General features: G+C 43.1%; 1 protein-coding gene across 1 annotated transcript in view; it reads left to right on the top strand.

The window, feature by feature from the left end:
* Positions 1-6276: 6276 nt before the first annotated feature.
* LOC109938065 (zinc finger protein ZFP2-like) overlaps positions 6277-20194 on the top strand; it is an 87848-nt gene continuing 73930 nt past the window's right edge. Inside the window, exons 1-5 of the mRNA XM_048600491.1 lie at positions 6277-7252; positions 8643-8749; positions 12617-13925; positions 14683-14897; positions 17260-17331. Of these exons, the coding sequence (XP_048456448.1) occupies positions 12724-13925; positions 14683-14897; positions 17260-17331 (1489 nt within the window). The 5' untranslated portion in view covers positions 6277-7252; positions 8643-8749; positions 12617-12723. The remainder of the gene's footprint in view (positions 7253-8642; positions 8750-12616; positions 13926-14682; positions 14898-17259; positions 17332-20194) is intronic.

Below are 20194 nucleotides of genomic sequence, written 5' to 3' on the forward strand. Positions count from 1 at the left end.
GAATTTGCCTTGGCCTGAATCTTCTGACGTGTTAAGTTTATGTGTGGGTTAGTTCATTTGGCTGAATGCCTTATTTGTGATATAGAGTGATGCCAACAGCGTCTTTCCAAATCCTGCACTAACTGGGATTACCATGAAAGACTGTCTTTCTCAGACCCTCGGGTTCAAAAACCACAAGTCGTCAGTCTGTAATCAGAAAGCAGCCCTATGGTTTACTAAGTCTGTGACGACTTTACCTTTTATATTAAGTTTATGATTTTCCTGTACATCGACAGACTTCCAAAAATGCAACTGGCAATGAAATGGTATCAAATTCGTCAGAGCCGCTGGCTGTTACCAAGGGAGACTCAGCATCATCGGCCGATTCCACACCAGTAGCAGGAGAATTCCGACATTGCTAAATACAATACTCTTGACGGGTCTATGCATCCTCTAGAGACCGGATCATTGATCAGTTCAATTAAGCCTTGAAGTCTTGCACTCTAGGTGTTACTAATGCTCGAGTGTGAGAGTCAGCGATCTATTTCTATACCGTACAGTACAGTACTGTGTCGTGAAGATTAGAAAGGACAAATGACTCCGTAAATCTTTGTTCTCAGTGGGCTCCCTTTTAAAACCACCCTGCTAATAAAGGCACTGATGTAGACTGATGCCACCACTCATGGAGGTGTTTCTTTTAATGCGCTCTTGACTCTTAATTGATGGATGCCCCGCTGTGCAGTGATAGATCGCCCAGTCCTCCACACTCAGACTGTTTGCACTGAGATAACCAGACATTGTAGAATTAGCCGTTTTCGTCCTTTCCCCCAGTCATACAGCTTTGCTAACGATCGGCTTAGGGGTTGTTCCACTTTTTTTTTGTTTGTACAATAGCATAGTGTCACTATGCAGGGCTGTGTACTTCCAATCTAACCTCAGGAAACCTCTTCTGACACAGTTAATATCAATGGAGGCTGAGCGACTGGATCAGCAGATAATCCACTTCTGAAGGTACAGAAACAAAGGAATCAGTCGTTACAATGGGATCAATCGAAACCGGTTAATTTCTACAACTGTATATCAATACCCATGCATTCAACTGTTCCTAAAATGTATTATATCTGATGGCTAATTCCATCAAGTCCATTAAGAAGTTTGCAATGTATTTCTACACTTCCTTGATATAAATTTATTTCGATATAAATTAACTTCAATATAAATAAATATAATTGAGTATATACTCTCTAAAACAGCCATCAGTATTGGAGTGGTTTGGTACAACAGGACCAACCTGGGCACCTGGACCAATCCTGACTGCAGGAACTGTTCAGTCACCATTCCCATCATCCGACACTTTGTAACAAATGGGGATGGAGCAGGCGAACAGTCTCCAAAAATGAAATACAAAAAATACATTCCCTCCTTTATCTTTCAAATCTGTTTGTTCTTTTTATTTTAATATGTGGGCATACAACTCATGTGAGAAAGGTTTGGATTTGTAAAAATGGGGAACTGAAAGTCATTGATACCCGCACAGGAAATCACACATATATATCCACAGAGTGACAGAGGCCCCAGGAGTAACAATCACCCAGAAACCAAAGATGCGTCTGACTTGGTGAATGTTTGAACCATTTTGGGACAGTAACATTCATAACGTTTCCTTTGAAGCAAGTTATAATTGTATAAACAGGACTGTTGTGTGGGTCCATTTACTCAGCAGGCAGAAAGATCTGACCAATTACTACTCATACTAAGACTTCGAGCCCCTTCTCTTTATACAGTTCCTATGTGTTGCTTTACAACACTTCCTTGTCCCTCTCTTTTCCTCCTCTTTCACTCCCAAGCCTCTCATCCCAGTTGTATCTGACTTGAATCTCCAGCACTAATGTGAAATTTCAACCCTCATTCCACTGGCTCTGCTAGAGCTGCTGTGACCTTTCAGTTTTCAAAAACTTTGTTAGTCACATTCCTTTAGAAAATATGCACAAAACAAATAAGACATCATTTCTTGACCAGGCACCGTACTCTGGCTGAATCCACATCACTAGAGCATCAGAAACATAGTTCAGAATTCTTGCGGGTTGGGTGAATCATGGAAGTTTCAATATCGCTTCATTTCAGTCACTTCCCCGCAGACACAGCCAATGCCTTAGATGACAGAAGAGAATGTACCATTGTCAACTTTGTGGATGACACAAAAATAAGTGGGAAACTAAATAATGAGGATAGCACAAGGAGTCTATCAGGGGAGATAAACAGGTTGTGAGTGACAGAACCTTGGCAGATGGAATATCATGTGGCAAAATTTGAGGGTATGCACTTCGGTTGGTTTAAAAAAGCTAAATAGCATTTAAATGGGGAAAAGCTTCACAAAACCGTGGCAGAGAGGGATTTTGAGGTGCTCCTGCATGAATTACAAAAGTTAGCATCAGATTTCAATAGTGAAGTCAAATGAAATGTGACCTGCATCTCAAAAAGAATGGACGATAAAAGTAGAGAGGGATTTAATGTTTTAGCGAAGATCTGTACTTTCAAAGACGAAAGGCCCCACACCTACAATGAACAGGACAAATGTGATATACAAAATGCCACACAGCAACTGGAAGAAACAATACATAGGACAGACAGGCAGGAAACTCGCCACCAGGAAACACGGACACCAACTCGCAGCAAAACGGCACAACCAGCTCTCCCTCTCTTCTATTCACTCCGACAAAGAAGGAGGTTGGCTTCCGTGATGGTCTGGGATGTGCACGCCACCTTCTGTAATTTCATACGGTCCTGGGCAGAGCAGGTGTCGTACCAGATTGTTATGCATTCTGATAATATGCTTTCACTGTGCACCTGTAAAGTTTGGTGTGGGTCCTTATGGACATGCTGAATTTCCTAAGCCGCCTGAGGAAGAAGAGCCGTTGTTGTGCCTTCTTCAACGTCCTAAATACGTGGGAGGTCCAGGATAGGCTGTTGGTTATCGTCACTGATAGGAACTTGAGGCTCTCCACCCTCTCCACCTCAGATCCATTGATGAAGCTGGGGCAGTATCCTCCTCCTTTCTTCCTGAAGTCAATGATCAGTTCTTTTGTTTTGTCAACATTGAAAGAGATGTTGCTATCATTCCACTACTACACCAAGCATTCCAACACCTTTCTGTATCTGACTTACCATTGTTTGAGATCCGTTCTACCACGGTGATATCGTTAGCAAACTTGTAGATGTCATTCGTTTCGAATTTGGCTACACAATCGTTGTTGTACAAAGAGTAGTGTATGGGGCTGAGAACACACCCTTGTAGGGCTCCAGTGCTGGGTGTTATCGTCGAGTAGGTGCAGTTGTCTTTCTTCACTGTGGATCGGGAAGCTGAGGATCCAGTTGCAGGGGGCGGAGTCGAGACCGAGGTCTCGGAGTTTTGAGATGTCTCGTGGTATAATGGTGATGGAGGCAGAGCTTTAGTCTATGAGTAGCATTCTGACATAGTTGTCCTTGCTGTCCAGATTTTCCGGGAATGATTGTAGGGCTAGGGAAATGGCGTTTGCTGTGGACATTTTCTATCTGTCAGCATATTGCAGGGGATCAAGGCAGGTTAAGAAGCTATACTTCACGTGGACCATGACCTCTAGAATCACTTCATGAGGTCAGGGCCACTGGGAGGTAGTTATTAGTGCACATTGCATGTACTTTTCCTGTACCAGAATGATGGTGATGATAAACCTATCCTGTGTAGCAGATGTGTTGAAAGAAGACACACAACAAGCTTAAGCTAAAATCTAGATGCAATGTTTGGAACAATTTCATTGTCGTGCTACGAGTCTGGTTTCAAATTCCCTGGTGGATATGACAAGAAATCTCACTGCATTCTGTAACCAATAGGAAATTGACAATAATGGTTCAGGGGTATTTTTCAATGAGGGGTAAGATTCGGCTGAGGGTTTACTGCTAATCTTATCCAGAACTGGATTATTTTCATTAGGGTTGTTTCTGCTGCCGTTAATAGAGTACAGTTCAGTTATGAGTCAATTACATCAGATTTTTGTTCAAGACACAATGTTTTGAAGCTCTTTAATATGTTAAAATCAAGTTAATTCTTTTTGAAGGGTTTTCGTTGTTCCTTGTCTCCTCCATCCTCACCTTCAAACATTGTAACTGTAGCTCACAGAATCAAAACAGGTAATCTGGCATTGTCTTTTCTGTATCTTCCTGCATGTTATCTGCTGAACAAAAATAGAACGCTACAGGTAGTGGAAATCTGAAATTAAAAATAAACACAATATCCTGGAAATACTCAGTAGTGTGAGGAGAGAGAAACAGAGCTGCTGTTCATGCTTGCAATTAAGTCAAGGTTCTAAAAAGTAATCACCCAGTCTGTGTTTGTCTCCCCAGTGCAGAAGAGACAGTGAGCAGCGAGTACAGTAAATTAGCTTAGCTGAAGTATAAGTCAAGCAGCGAATCACCTGTAAGGGATAGTTGGAACCTTGAACTGTGAAGGAGGAGGAGAACAATGACCAATTCTATATGTCCTCCGACAACGTGAACATTCTGATGAACAGAATGGTATTGATATCTTAACATGATACAAATGAGGTATGGGGATATTAGAGACGTGGATTTGCTGCTGCGTAGCGAAATTACCTCTCGGAAACCTGACGGGGAGCAAAATTTTTTTAGTTGTGGTGTCATGTTGGAATTAGCTGCAAAAGAATACTTTGATAAATGAACCTGCTGGTGAGGGAAGTGGTGACAAAGGTAATGCGAAAGTGGCTCAGAGACGTATGAATGGTGTAAGGGCAGCATTGTTGAAAATAAGGCAGGCTTGGTTAAGGCCCTATCCAACGTCATTGAGGCAATTCTTGGCGAATAAAAAGGACAGCACATTTCATCAGAACATCTTCATTTCGGAGGAAAAATCAAAACACCAGAAACTATTATAAGATAACAATGTGTAGAGCTGGATGAACACAGCAGGCCAAGCAGCATCAGAGGAGCAGGAAAGCTGACTTTTCGGGTTTAGACCCTTCTTCAGCATCTGCAGTTCCTACTATCTCATTATACTGGAAACGGTTTTCTCTTTTTGGATAGAAATGTCATTATCACGAACGGAATATGTGGAGAACTGTATCGAAGTAAGTTAACTGGAAGGTCTGAGAAAGCCATAGGTTGATGAATGTTCATTAGGATGCTTAATGTGTGAGACCAAGCAATTTTCTTCTTCAGTCCACGCTGTACTTCATACATTTCAGTTTGTACATCGAATTGAAGGTTCAGACACGTGTTTGAGGCCTGCTGTGTTCATCCAGCTCTACACCTTGTTATCTCAGATTCTCCAGCATCTGCAGTTCCTACTATACCAGAAACTTTTTTTTTTTCCCTGCGTTTTCTGTGTCTTCTCGACTAAATGTAATCCTGAAGGTATTTTAATAATGCGGAGGAGCTCCTCCTTTCACATTTCAAAATAAATATAACTATGAAATCTTTAAACATATTTTTAAAACACTGCATTTGTTTGATGAGAGCTTTAACTCGTGCCACTAAGAAACACCAAGAATGGTTTTGACATTTTAAAATTATTCAAATAAAAGAATACTTTCTAACTGGAATGTCTGAAGGAGGGAAAAAAAAAGTCAGAATCTGCAGTACATCAAACTCTGAGAATACACCAAATCCTTGGTTTAAATTGTTGTTCTTCCTCTTTATGGCATGGTGACGATGGAGGACACTCTAATTTGCATTGTGTCTTCTCAGGATGAGAAAGGGCTTTGACAGAGGAGTTCTAAAAATATATTCATTAACGGAACATCACTGGCTAGGCTACTATTTATTGTCCATCCCTTAATTGCCACACTGCTGTAAGTCTAGAGTCATATGCAGAACCCTTCTTCAGAATTTCTGAATTCTGGATTCCTAAAGAAGGGTCCAGACCCGAAACGTCAGCTTTCCTGCTCCTCTGATGCTGCCTGGCCTGCTGTGTTCATCCAGTTCTACACCTTGTTATCTCAGATTCTCCAGCATCAGCAGTTCCTACTATCTCTGAGTGAGTTTTAACTCCTCCCCCCCGCCCCCCGAGAATATTACTTAGGTCTCTAGATTAATTTTCTAGCGATAATACCACTAGAAAGTCGCCTCCCCTCAAGGTATCCCGTCAAACTAGGTAATGGGAAACAGCAAAGAATTGAGGGGTAAATGAACAGGTGCATGGCAGGCCAGCTACCCAGCATTCCGTGCGACACTGAACTTCCCCTATCCACGGAACAGGGAGCAATACCCACCGTGGAAAGCGGAACGGAGCATGCGCCGCGTTAGTGATGGCTACTCATGGAGGTGGTTTTGTTCGGCTCCGCAAACGGTGAAATTTGGAGCGAATCGCAGAGTGCGGTGGATCTGTTAGGTGGACTTTGGCGATTCAGTAATATCTTGTGCAAATCTCAAACCTGAAGAAGAAACCCCTGGTTCTCCGTTTGCATCAAACGGGACGATGCCTGCAGGCTTCCGCCCAGGGACAGGCCGCTGGACCATCCGCCACCTTTGTTAGGGGCATTGGGCCGTGGGGCGCGTGTGTGGACATCATGTTTGTGAGGAGCAGTATTTGGAAAGACTGGGAGGACCTTGCTGCCCATTGATCACAATGGAGACAATTTGTCCATTAAGTTGTTTTAACCTTTCACACCCCATGTCTTACTCATGAAGGGCGGCAGGAAAGGAAAGAAAAGGAAGCAAATCCAAATTTGATATCCAAATCCCGTTGGCTCAGGAGACAACCTGCCCCAGTTGTCCAAAGATTTGCAGTTCTGCTTTTCACATTAAGACTCAAGGCAGTTCCTCACGACCCTGAGCAGTTGTCACCATTGAGTCGAAAGACTGACAATCACATTGAGAGGCAGTGTGTGCAGTAGGGAGCATTTGTGGTTGCCTGGGCCAGGAAGAAGGGATATTGTTACTTTCTAAAGTAAAATAAAAGGCGCTGGAGAAACCCAGTAGGATAGAGCAACAATGTTAACATTTACAATCTGATATTGCTGTATTCTATTGCTGAACTGATAGTGATAGATTTCAGAAATTTCTTTCACTGAGGCTTGGAAGGGTGTGTATATACACAGAAAAATAAAACAAAGGGAATAATTTGTATGAGCTCTAAATTTTTCTGACACTGTCTTTTCAAAACTTCTTTTCCAGTGTATTTGAAGAGGATTCACAGACTGGAGATTCCAACCAAACATCATATAAGAATCTGACAGAATTGGTGGATTCATCAGATACCCGATATTATTGGCCTTTGAGTGTAAGTGTTGGCTTCCCAATCATTACCATGCACTGCATATAATTTCTTCATCACATTCTCCCTGTCACCATGTCTAAGTTCTTAAATTGGTGTTCCATGATCCATTTCCTATCAGCTGATGTGACCATCTTGTTTATATCTACCTTATCTAAACCAATCATAAACCCTTGCAGGTCTGTCAAATCTCCCTTCAGCTTCAGCTCCTCCGTCACATTACAAATCCCTCTGTCCTGAACCGTGCTGGTGAGTGAACCAATCTGTCCTCTCTCAGGGACCCTGCAATCCTTCCCAATGTGTGGGTGATCTCTGGTTTGCACAGACCCAGATGCTGTGTGTTCCTGTGTGTGATGTCATCATGCAGCGACAATTACACGGTGACATCACCCATTCCCCAGGTATTTCCTGCACTGTGAGATTTTTCTCTGACTCCAGTGTTTCTGAAATCTTTCCAGCTGTAGGCTCCAGGAGGAGAATTTCAATTGAAAATAGAGATGATGTTTAGTATTTTTGACTATGCCTCAACATTTTGAGCTTTTACTATCTGTTATCTGTGAGAGGTTCTGTTGCATTGTGGCTGGTATGTCTCCTTTAGTGTGGTTCTGAATCTATTTTGATACTTTGCTCAGTTTCAGTCCTGCCCTCCTTCGGTCCATGTTAGTTTTGTTGTCTGTGTCCAGATGAGATTTCCACCATGTCTATCATAGAGTCATACACAATAGAAACAAACCCTTTGGACCAATAGGTCCATGCTGACCACGTATTCTAATCTGATCTAGTCCCATTTGCCAGCATTTGGCCCATATCTATTTAAACTCTTCCCATTAATGTACCCATCCAGATGCCTTTTAAATGTTGTAATTGTACCCGCCTCGACTACTTCCTCTGGCAGCGTGTTCCACACACGCACCACCCCCTGCGTAAAAACGTTGTTCCTCAGGCCCTTTTTAAGTCTTTCCCCTCTCACCTTAAACCAATGCCGTCTAGTTTTGGACTCTGCAACCCTGGGAAAAGAACTTGTCTATTCACCATATCCATGCCCCTTATCATAGTCAACCTCTATCTGGTCACCCTTCAAGCTTTGATGCTTCAGGGAAAAATGCACCAGCCTATTCAGCCTCTCCCGAGAGTTCAAACCCTCCACTCCTGGCATCATTCTTGTAAATCTTTTCTGCACCTTCTCCAGTTTTAGTTCGAGTCATCTCCTGACCATATACTGTGTATTTAGAAGTTTCCAGAGTATCTTTCGAAGTCAAGAGTTGTTCTTTGTGCAGTGCAATCCTTTTTGTCTTCTGCCTCTGAGCTTATATTAAACAAAACACCTACATCATAATTATTCTCTGTAATTCATTCAGTGTATCCTGAAACAGTTAGTCTGTGTCTCTTTCCACAGATTTCAGTCAATATTGCCAATGCTCAGTGACCTGTGGAGAAGATAATGTTTGACCTTCCTGAACTGCTGCAGTCCATGCGGTGAAGATGCTCCCACAATGCTGTTTGGTAAGTAGTGACCAAATGACAGTGAAAGACCAGGGTATTTGTCCAAATGAACAACAACTTGTATTTTTGATGGAATAAAATGATGAGATATTACACAAGGTAATCATAAAACAATACTTGACACCAAGCACACATGGAGATATTAGGACAGGTGACCAAAAACTGGGCCAGACTTAGGTTTTTTTAGGAGCAACTTGAAGAAAGAAAGTGAAGTTGAAAGTGAGTGAGGTTTCTGGAGTAAATGCAAGAGCTTATGCCCTTGGAAGCTGAAAGCATGGTCTTAGAGGCAGGACACTTAAAATGCTTAGGAGGTTGGAATTTAGGATACATTGTATCTCAGAGAGTTCTGAAGGTGGAGAAGATCATCGTGGGAGCTGCTATGGAGAAATTTGACAATATGGATAAGAATTTCAATATCTTAGTGCTTTGTCACCCAGAAAATGGGTAGGTCAGTGGCCACAGCGTGAAAATGTCTGGTGCGAGCAAGCACATCGGAGTTTTGCATGACCTCACGATTATTGGGAGGTTGAATGTGGAAGGCCTTCCAGTACTGTGTGATGACCGTTAATGCTAGTGATAGAAAAGGAATGGAGTTCCAGAATCAGATGAACTGAGTCTAGGATGAAGTCAGGTGATATTTCTGAGGCCTTGATGATGATGGGCTTATGTGGTTGCAAGCGCAACTTAGGGGGAAATCTTTCATGTTAGTTGTGAACAACGTGATTCAGCTTCAGACAGTTACTAGGGGGAGGGATGGATTCAGTGGTGAGGAAGTGGAGTTTGTAACAGGAAGTGAAGACAATGGCTTCAGTCTTCCCAACATCTAAATAGAGGACATTTCAGCTCACCCATTACTAGATGTCAGCCAGGTCAGGATGGTATGTGACTGGGCGGTAATGGTTGTCATAAATCTGATGGTGTGGTCCTTTTAGATGGCAGAGGTTGAGAGTTTGGGAGAGTGAGGAGTTGGGAGATTCTGTTAAAGTTCTGGTTGAGTTGTAAATATTTAAAATTATTTTCCCTCCTGTCTCTTCCACCTGTCACTTTGTCGTTTCATAGAAGCCAGAGCCTTGTATAGGCCCAGATCTGCTGGCAAGATCCCAGCCCTGAAGGATATTAATGAATCAGTTTGGTCTCATGGAGACACACAGCAGAGAAACAGGCCCTTCAGTCCACCATGTCTACGCTGACCAAAAAACACCACGCTACACTAATCACATTTACCTGCAGTTGGGTCATAGCTGACCTTGCCCTGGCATTTTAAGTACTCATCCAGATGCATTTTAAATGTTGCAAGATTACCTGTTCCCACTACTCTCTCAGGCAGCATGTTTCCTCTATCTACCACCCTCTCGTGTTTCTTTGTCTCAGACCTCCTCTAAACCGATTGCTCCTGTCCACTCTGCTCTCTGGCCTTAGATGCGTCTGTCATGGGGAAGAGATTCTCATGACCAAAATTCTCAGTTCAGTTAGACAGACAGAAATCGAACAAATCCATGCTGACTATCTCTGATCAATCTCTGCCTTTCCTTGTTAACTAATCCTGTCCTTCAAATTTTTTTCCAATAATTTCCCTATCACTGACCTAAGACTAACTAGTCTAGAATTTCTGGCCTTTCTCTGCTGCCTTTCTTGGACAAAGGAACTACATTAGTTATCCTCCAGATGTGTGGTACTGCACCTGTGACCAGTGAAGCATTAGATATCTGTACCAGAGCCCCAGTAATCTCCTCCCTTACCTCCCATAGCAGCTTGGGATAATTAGCAAAGGTAGGTCACATGGAATCTGGAGAAAATTAACCATTTTATTAACCAACCATTTGGGGCAGCACGGTGGCACAGTGGTGAGCACTGTTGCCTCACAGCGCCAGGGACCCGGGTTCAATTCCACTCTAGGGTGACTGTCTGTGTGGAGTTTGCACATTCTCCCTGTGTCTGTGTGGGTTTTCTCCAGGTGCTCCGGTTTCCTCCCACAGTCCAAAGATGTGCAGGCTAGGTGGATTGGTCATGCTAAATTGCCCGTAGTGTTCAGGGATGTGTAGATTAGGTGGGTTATAGGGGGATGGGTGCTCTGAGGGTCGGTGTGAACTCGTTGGGCTGAAGGGCCTGTTTCCACACCATAGGGATTCTATGATCTATGATCTATTTGGAAACAAAAATTGGCCTGAAGTTAGGAGACAGAGCTTGGTGATGGAGGTTGTTTTTCAAACTGGAGTCCTGTGACCAGCAGTGTGCCACAAGGATCAGTGCTGGGTCCACTGCATATTCTAATTTATATTAATGATTTGGATGTGAATATGGGAGGTATGGTTAGTAAGTTTGCAGATAACACCAAAATTGGTGGTGTAGTGGACCATGAAAAAGGTTATCTTAGAGTACAACGCAACCTTGATCAGATGGGCCTATGGGCCTATGGGCCGAGGAGTGGCAGATGAAGTTTAATTTAGATAAATGTGAGGTGCTGCATTTTGGAAAGGAAAATCAGGGTAGGACTTATACACTTAATGGTAGGGTCTTGGGGAGCATTGCTGAACAAAGAGACTTTGGACTGCATGTTCATAGTTCCTTGAATGTGGAGTCACAGGTAGACAGGATAATGAAGAAGGTGTTTGGTATGCTTATTGATCAGTGCATTAAGTATAGGAGTTGGGATTTCATGTTGCAGCTGTACAGGACATTGTTTAGGGCACTTTTGGAATACTACATTCAATCCTGGTCTCCATGCTATAGCAAAAAAAGACATTGTTAAACTTGAAAGGGTTCAGAAAAGACTTAAAAGGACGTTGCCAGGGTTGGAGCTATACAGAGAGAAGCTGAATAGACTAGGGCTATTTTTGCTGGAGCATTGGAGGCCTTCGAGAGGTTTATAAAATCATGAGGGGCATGGATACGGTGAATAGCCAAGATCTTTTTCCCATGGTAGGCTAGACAAAACTAGATGGTATATGTTTAAGGTGAAAGGGGAAAATTCAAAATGGATCTATGGGGCAACTTTTACGCGCAGACAATGGTGCATGTATAGAATGAATTGCCAGTTGAACTGGTGGAGGCTTGTACAATTACAATTTAAAAGCATCTGGAAAGGGTACATGAATAGGCAGGATTTATAAAGTAATGGGCCAAATGCTGGCAAATGGGACTGGATTAATTTAGGATATTTTGTCGGTATGGTTGAGTTGGATGGAAGGGTCTGCTTCCATGCTGTAAAACTCTCTGACTCTATTTCATCAGTCCCTGGCGGGGTTGTACACCTTTATGCCCGCCTGAAACATTAACACCTCCTCCAATTAATCTTAACATGTTCTAGAACCTCAGCATCCCAACTGAACTTTCCAGCTACAATGTCTTTCTCCACTGTGAATATAGATGAAAAGTATTCATTTAAGATCTCACCCATGTCCTCTGGCTCCACACACATGTCGCCCCGTTGATTACTAGTAGGCCCCACACTTTCCCTGGCAATCTTCTTATTCTAAACGTACTTATAAAATGCTTTAAGGCTTTTCTTTCATAGTACCTGCCGGAGATATTTCATGACCACTTTTGCCATTTGAATTTATTTTTTAAGCATCCCCACACGCTATACTTTTGAAGGGCCTCCCCTGTTTTATTGCGCTGTACCTAACATATGCATTTTTCTTTTTCAAACTCTTACTATCCCTTGACACCCATAGTTCCTTGGACTTGCTGCCCTTGCCGTTCACTCCGAGAGGAGGTTTCATTGACAGCCAGCAGGCCTCATTGCTACTTTTTTGGCCCCATAAATTCAGACAAAACTCAGATAGAATCTCAACCAGCTCAAATCCCCAGTTTTTGTGGGCTCTTTTTCATTTTTTTTTTGTTTTCTGTTTTTAATCAATTTCTCAGGGTATTAGCAAGAGAGGCTTTGCAGTTGGGAAATTACATCACGTATCACATCAGGATCTGATGGTGTCACACAGTTTATTCTAACTTGAATATCGTCAATTTTGAATATGGAAGATAAAAGTGCTAATTACAATGGGGAGAAATCATACACATGTTCTGTGTTTGGACCAGGATTCACACAATCATCTGGCCTCTCAGAACATAAATGTGGTCACACTGGGCAGAAACCATGGAAGTGTAGAGACTGTGGGAAGAATTTCAAATCCCCCTCTGACCTGGAAAGACACCGGCGAAGTCACACTGGAGAGAGACCATTCCCCTGTTCCAAATGTGGAAAGGGATTCACTCAGTTATCCCACCTTCTGAAACACCAGCGACTTCACACTGGGGAGAGGGCTTTTAAATGTCCGGACTGTGGGAAATGCTTTATATGTTCCGAGGAGCTAATGTCCCATCAACGTGTTCACACGGACCAGAGACCATTCAAGTGTTCTCACTGTGGGACTGGGTTCAGATACTCATCTCGACTTATTGTACACCAGCGAGTCCACACTGGGGAGAGACCATACATCTGCTCCGAGTGTGGGAAGGGGTTCACTCGATCATCCAGCTTACTTACACACAAGCGAGTTCACACTGTGGAGGTACGTTTTAAATGTCCAGACTGTGGGAATTGCTTTGGAAGTTCCAGACAGCTGATGTCGCATCAATGTGTTCACACTGACGAGAGACCGTTCAGATGCTCTCACTGTGGGACTGGCTTCAGGCACTTATCCCGACTCATTGTACACCAGCGAGTTCACACTGGGGAGAAACCATTCACCTGCTCTGTGTGTGGGAAAGGATTCAGTCAGTCACGATATCTGCTGAGACACCAGCGAATTCACACTGGGGATAAACCATTCTCCTGTTCAGAGTGTAAGATGAGATTCACTGATTCATCTACTCTGCTGAGACACCAGCAAGTTCACACTGGGGAAAGACCGTTCACCTGCTCTGAATGTGGGAAAGGATTCATTTTGTCATCCCACCTGCTAATACACCAGCGGGTTCATACTGGAGAGAGACCTTTCAAATGCCCAGATTGTGGGAAGTGCTACAAAACTTCTTGGGAACTGATGACCCATCAACGTATTCACACTGGCGAAAGACCATTCAGGTGCTCTCACTGTGGGACTGGGTTCAAACGATCGTCTCAACTCACTGTCCACCAACGAGTTCACACTGGGGAGAGGCCATTCACTTGCTCTGAATGTGGGAAAGGATTCACTCATTCATCGAACCTGCTGAGACACCAACAAGTTCACAAGTGATTGGATTTTACGGCCAATCACCTCCAGAAGCGAACAACGTTGATTGGGTCTTTTCCTGCAAATTTTAGGAAACTAGGTTTTCTTAAGATGACTGGATGTGGCTGTTTGTTATTTGTTCCCCAATAAATGGGCTCACCACGCCATTTTAGAGGGCAGTTACGAGTCACCCACATCATTATATATCTGGAGTCACATGTAGGCCAGACTAGGTACAAATGACAGATTTTTTTTTCATCAAGGATATTGCTGAACCAGATCAGTTCTGACAATCAGTGGTAGTTTCATGGTATGATCAGGGAAGGCTAGCTTTCAATTCCAGACCTTTTGAATGGTATTTAAATTCCACCAGCTGCTGTAGTGTTTTGATCCAATATCCCCTGAGTATTAACAACTGAATGGATTACCAGTCCAGTGACATTCCCACTACACTGCAATCTCCTCCTAAACTCCAGCTCAGTTCTAGATATTAATACTCCATCTAAATTTCAAATCAATCAACTTTGTGTAAACTAGTGCATTGAGTCTTTTTAAAATCCTGACAAGTTGGGTCCATTTGAAATGCTCTTCCCTTTCCCCTGTATTCTCCATTCTGATCTCCAACAAGTGTGAAGAGCTCAGGGAGCTTCTTTGTCACTGTGATTGAGATACTCTGATTGGCTACCATGGTTTAACTACCTACTGGGCCATACTGCCTCTCAACCTCCCCCATGCCCAAGACCTGAATTTGCACCTTTCTCCATACATCATCCATAGTCACCAGAAATTCGATACTGGAGAGACAGGGTGTAAGCATTTCACGTGTGACAAGATTTATAAAATCTCATTCACTGACAGTGCTCCAGTTTACTCACTGTGGTTCCATTCCATTGACCTGGTTTCACTGTGGGAAGAGGGTCAGATGATTGTTGAACCTGCAGCAACACCAGCGAGTTCACACCAGGAAGAGGTCACTCACCTGCTCTGTGCATGTGAATGGATTCACTCATTTATCAGACCTGCTTGCACACTCCTGAATTCATACTCACAGCGCACTCACAGTGAGGAAAGGCCAATCAGCAGCTCCCAGTGTGGGAGGAAATTCAGCCAGTTCTTCCCACTTCAGCGCACAGCAACACGTTCGCACTGTTAAGAACCTGTTTTAAAGTTCTTCCTGCAAGCAGAGATTTTAAAGCAAAATGTATCAAATGAAACACAAACCCATTTACACTGGTGCAAAACTGTTCACTCCTCTCTGTCGGGGGAAAGGATTCACTTGGTTATCTTTCCTCCAACCCTGAGACACCAGAGATTTCACAAGTGACTCCAGTCTGCTGTAATTGCTGCTGTTAGTCTCATCCAGGAGTGACTCATATTCATTCTGACAGTTGATGTTTGTTTCTGTTGTGTTAATAATCCCTGTAACCGGACTGCAGTGTAATAAGCAGGGCAGACATCAAATAAATCAGTCTTGGATGAACGACACCATTGTTAGTTTCTGTCTTTTCCACCTGGCTGGACCTCAAAAAGACTGATCTGGGGGCAGTACAGCAGATACAGAACATCAGCCTGAACACAATCCTTTAGTTAAGAATGATAAATGGGCACTTAGGTACTTCTCTCTGTTCACTGACAGCAAAGTCACAGTTTGGGTTCACCCTGAGGTAGGGAAGAAATGTATCCCAGTCAATCTCCTGCATGGTTCACAGCTCCTGGACACAGAACTCAAGCTCCATTACAACTGGGTTTAGAGTCAGCAAGAACAACGGGGAATGCTGCAAACTGGCTGTTAATCAGAGATTGGGGTCAAATTGGGATCTATTCCTGAATAAAAGTGAATCAGCAGGCTTAGGTTTCCAGTCTAACTATGAAGCTAGTCATTATTCTGTGCCGATGTAAATGTCCATCTGACAGTCCTGAGCCCTACCATTTTAATGCAGATTCCCTTAATTTTAAGGGAATTCCCTTCATTTTAAGTACGTTGTTTAAATTCTGCATTGAAATAACAGGATGGAGGATTACACAAGAGCTTAGTCACTATGGATACATCTATACAATAGATATTTGCTTTCCAGGCAAAGAACACATGACTTGTTTTCCAGAATTTCCAGTTTTATTGGTGTGTGTGTGTGTTTGACATCAGAATAAGTGAAGATTCACAACCTGGAATATCCACGAGGAATATGATCCTGACAGTTGATCTGGGACCACTCCTGCTGTGACCTTTGGTACTGACCCTACTGAAGGTTGCAGGCTCAGGGAGTGGACAGGCAGGAAGCTGGACCGTGTATCCTATCTCTTATCTGGTGAGTAATCAGATGAATCCTTACTTAGAAGCTGCCTAGAGTTTTATCTATCTGTCAGTGTCACTGTCATGGTGAAAAGGGGATCAGTTTTTTCCTGTTTACTTAGTCTGTGCCCCTTATACTTTTAATCATCGCAATCATGTATCTCCTCAGTCTCCTCTGTTCCAGGGAAAACAACCGCAGTGTATCCAATCTGTTTCCATAACTAAACCTCTCCATGCAGGCAACATCTTGGCAAATCTTTTCTGCACCCTCCCAACAGCAATTACATCCCTCCTCTAAGATGGAATCCAGAACAATATCTCATTGTGGCCTAATGAATTTTTCATACATAATCTCCCTGCTTCTAAAGTCTCAGCCTTAGCTAATAAAGGGAAGTATCCCATATGCCTTTTTAACCACTTTATCTACCTGATATATCAAGGGACTGGTGGATATGCACACCAAGGTCTGTAATCCTGAATGCTTCCCATGGTTCTAACATTCATTGCGTATTTTTGGCGGCACATTGGCTCAGTGGTTAGCATTGCTGCCTCACAGCGCCAGGTACCCAGGTTCAATTCCACCCTCGGGTGACTGTGTGTGGAGTTTGCACATTCTCTCTGTGTCTGTGTGGGTTTCCTCTGGGTGCTCCGGTTTCCTCCCACAGTCCAAAGATGTGCAGGTTAGGTGAGATGGTAAATTGCCCGTGGTGTTCAGGGATGTGTTGATTAGGTGGGATATGGGGGATCGGTCTGGGTGGGATGTTCTGAGGGTCGGTGTGCACTTGTTGGGCCAAAGGGCCTGTTTGCACACTGTAGAGATTCAATGATTCCCTTGCCTTGTTTGTCCTTCACAAGTGCATCACCTCACATTTATCTGGATTGAATTCCATCTGATCAGCCCAATTGACCAGCCAAGGGCGTCAACATTGACCCCTGCAGAGCCCCTCTGGGCACAGGCATTCAGTCACAAAAACACTTCTCAACCATCATCCTCTGCCTCCTGCCAATCAGTCAGTTCTGGATCAAATTTGCCAAATTTCTTTGGCTCTTACCTTTACCAACAGCGTCCCACACAGGACCTTATGAAGAGCTTTATGAAGTTCAAGTCTACATACCTCTTCGAAAAATTCAGTCAAGTTGGTCAGACATACCGTTCCTTGAACAAATCCATGCTGAACATTCCTGATTAATCTCTGCCTCTCCAAATGCAGATGCATTTTGACCCTCAGAATTGCTTCCAATTGTTTTCCCATCATTGTTGTAAGTATGACAGGCCTGTAGTTTCCTGGTTTATCCCTTGCTTCCTTATTGAATTACAGGGCCACATTGGATGTGCTTCAATCTTCTGCCACCTCTCCTGTGGCAAGAGGGGAACTGAAAATTATATCTAGCATATTGGCACAAAGGTAGGTGACAGAGGGTGGTGGTGGAAGGTTGCTTTTTGAACTGGACGCCTGTGACCAGCAGTGTGCCGCAAGGTTCAGTGCTGGGTGCACTGTTTTTTTTTGTCATGTGTATAAGTGATTTGGATGTGAATATTGGAGGTGTGGTCAGTACGTTTGCAGATGACACCAAAATTGGTGCTGTAGTAGACAGCGAAGGAGGTTACCTCAGAGTGCAAAAGGACCTTGATCTGACGGGCTGAGGAGTGGCAGATGCAGTTTAATCTAGATAAATGTGAGGTGCTACATTTTGGTGGGCAAATTAAGGCAGGACTTGTACTCTTAATGGTAAGGTCCTGGGAGTGTTGCCGAACAAAGAGACCATGGGGTGCAGGTTCATAATTCCTTGAAAGTGGAGTTACAGGTAGACAGTGTAGTGAAGAAGGCACTTGATATGCTTGTCTTTGTGGTCAGTGCACTGAATATAGGAGTTGGGAGGTCATGTTGTGGCTGTACAGAACAATGGTTAGGCCACTTTTGGAATACTGCGTTCAATTGTAGTCTCTGTTACAGGAAGGATGTTGTTAAACCTGAATGCGTTCAGAAGAGATTTACAAGGATGTTGCCAGGGTTGGAGGGTTTGAGCTAAAGGAGAGGCTGAATAGACTGGGTCTATTTTCACTGGAGCGTTGGAGGCTGAGAGGTGACCTTAGAGGTTTATAAAATCATGAGGGCACGGATAAGGTGAATAGCCAAGTCTTTTCCTCGAGGTGGGTGAGTCAAAAACTAGAGGGCATAGGTTTAAGGTTCAAGGGAAAAGATTTAAAAGTGACCTAAGCGGCAACCTTTTCATGCAGAGGGTGGTGCTTTTATAGATTGAACTGCCAGAGGAAGTGGTGGAAGTTGGTATAATTAAAACATTGAAAAGGCATCTGGATGGGTATATGAATAGGAAAGGTTTAGGGGGATATGGGCCAAATGCTGTCAAATGGGACTAGATTAATTTATGATATCTGGTTGGCATGGATTTGCTTCCATGCTGTACATCTCGTTGACTCTGTGACCACTTAACTGACCAATCACATCGTCAATTGATGACTGGTCTGAAGCCTATCTCGGATAAAAGGTTGAGGACCACGTATCATCATTGAATCATAAAAAAATTATGTAACAGAGGAGGTGTTCAGCCCATAATATCTGCACTAGCTGAAAGTGAACTCTGCAGTATAATCCTAATTTCCAGCTATTTGTCGTGTAACTCTGAGAATTAAAGCAGCTGCACTGTATATCAGAGTAATTTTTAAATGTGACATATGCTTGTGCCTCTACCTCCATTTCTGACAGTGAGCTCTGGAACCAGTCATCCTCTGGGTGAAGTGATCCCTCAGTTTCTCTCTTTTCCTTCCAATTACTTCAGATCTCTGTCTCCTGGTGACTGACCTCTCTGTCAATGAAACCTCTCAGTTTGTGGCCATTGTAATTCTATCACATGCTCTGTTCCAGTCAAATCAGCCAAAGCCTGTCCAAACTTTCCAGATTATTAAAACTTTTCACTGCGACAACATCTTGATAATCTCCACTGTGCCCTCTCTTGTGCAGTCACGTTCCTCCTGTTATGCAGTAACTGAATTGTATCCAGGCTTCTCACTGTTGTCTAACTAGTATTTTCTTCTTTAGAGATCAAGAACAATGGCTTTCTCACCTCCCGTTTGCTTCAATGCAATGAACACTGACAGGTCTAACCTGTTAGTATTTGAAAGAGTATTTTTCTGAAGAAGGATCTAGGCCCAAAACATCAGCTTTCCTGCTCCTCTGATGCTGCTTGGCCTGCTGTGTTCATCCAGCTCTACACCTTGTTATCTTTAGTATTTGAAAGAGACTTACAAATGATTTGAAAAACAAGGGAACCCTTTGCTGCTCAGTCCATCCGAGGTGTTCGATAACAGACTGGTGAATATTGAGCTGGAGGATTGGGCCTTGATGTGTTTCATTGTTGGCTTTAAACTTTGATTCTTTTGTTTTAGACACTAGATAACGCAACTCATAACAACAGATTGTCTCTGCTGGCTTTATGAACAGCATTGTAATGATAGAAACAAAGCAGAGATACCCAATCTGAGGACAGAGACAGTACAATGGATTCAGAGCTCTCAACTCTGTTATAATACAGAAGACGAGTTAACTTATCCAGAGAATAGCTAAGAGAAATGAAATCATTTATAATTAGAAATTATAAAAGATTCACAAGTGGAGCAATCATTAATGGGATGTCAATTAGTGTCCTCTTGTCTTGGAGATATTAAGATCCTGATTAAGTGTCTGAAACAAACTCAGTTCCTTTAACAAATAGCATAATATTAAACCTCAGCTCAGTTATTGTATTATTTACATCACAATGAACAAACTGAAAGTGTCAGCATAAGCACGACTCAGTCTTGGGTGGGACTGACAGCAACAAAAGCAGCAGAATCCAACATCGGTCTTCAACCTGTGAACTCGCTGGTGTCTGAAAAGGTGGCTGAGTGATTGAATGCCTTCTGACACTGAGAGCAGGTGACTGGGGAGAGACCAGTGTGAACTCGTTGATGTGTCAGAAGATTGGATGACTGAATGAAGA

This window comes from Rhincodon typus, chromosome 8, assembly GCF_021869965.1.
Source record: "Rhincodon typus isolate 14 chromosome 8, sRhiTyp1.1, whole genome shotgun sequence".
NCBI lineage: Eukaryota > Metazoa > Chordata > Chondrichthyes > Orectolobiformes > Rhincodontidae > Rhincodon > Rhincodon typus.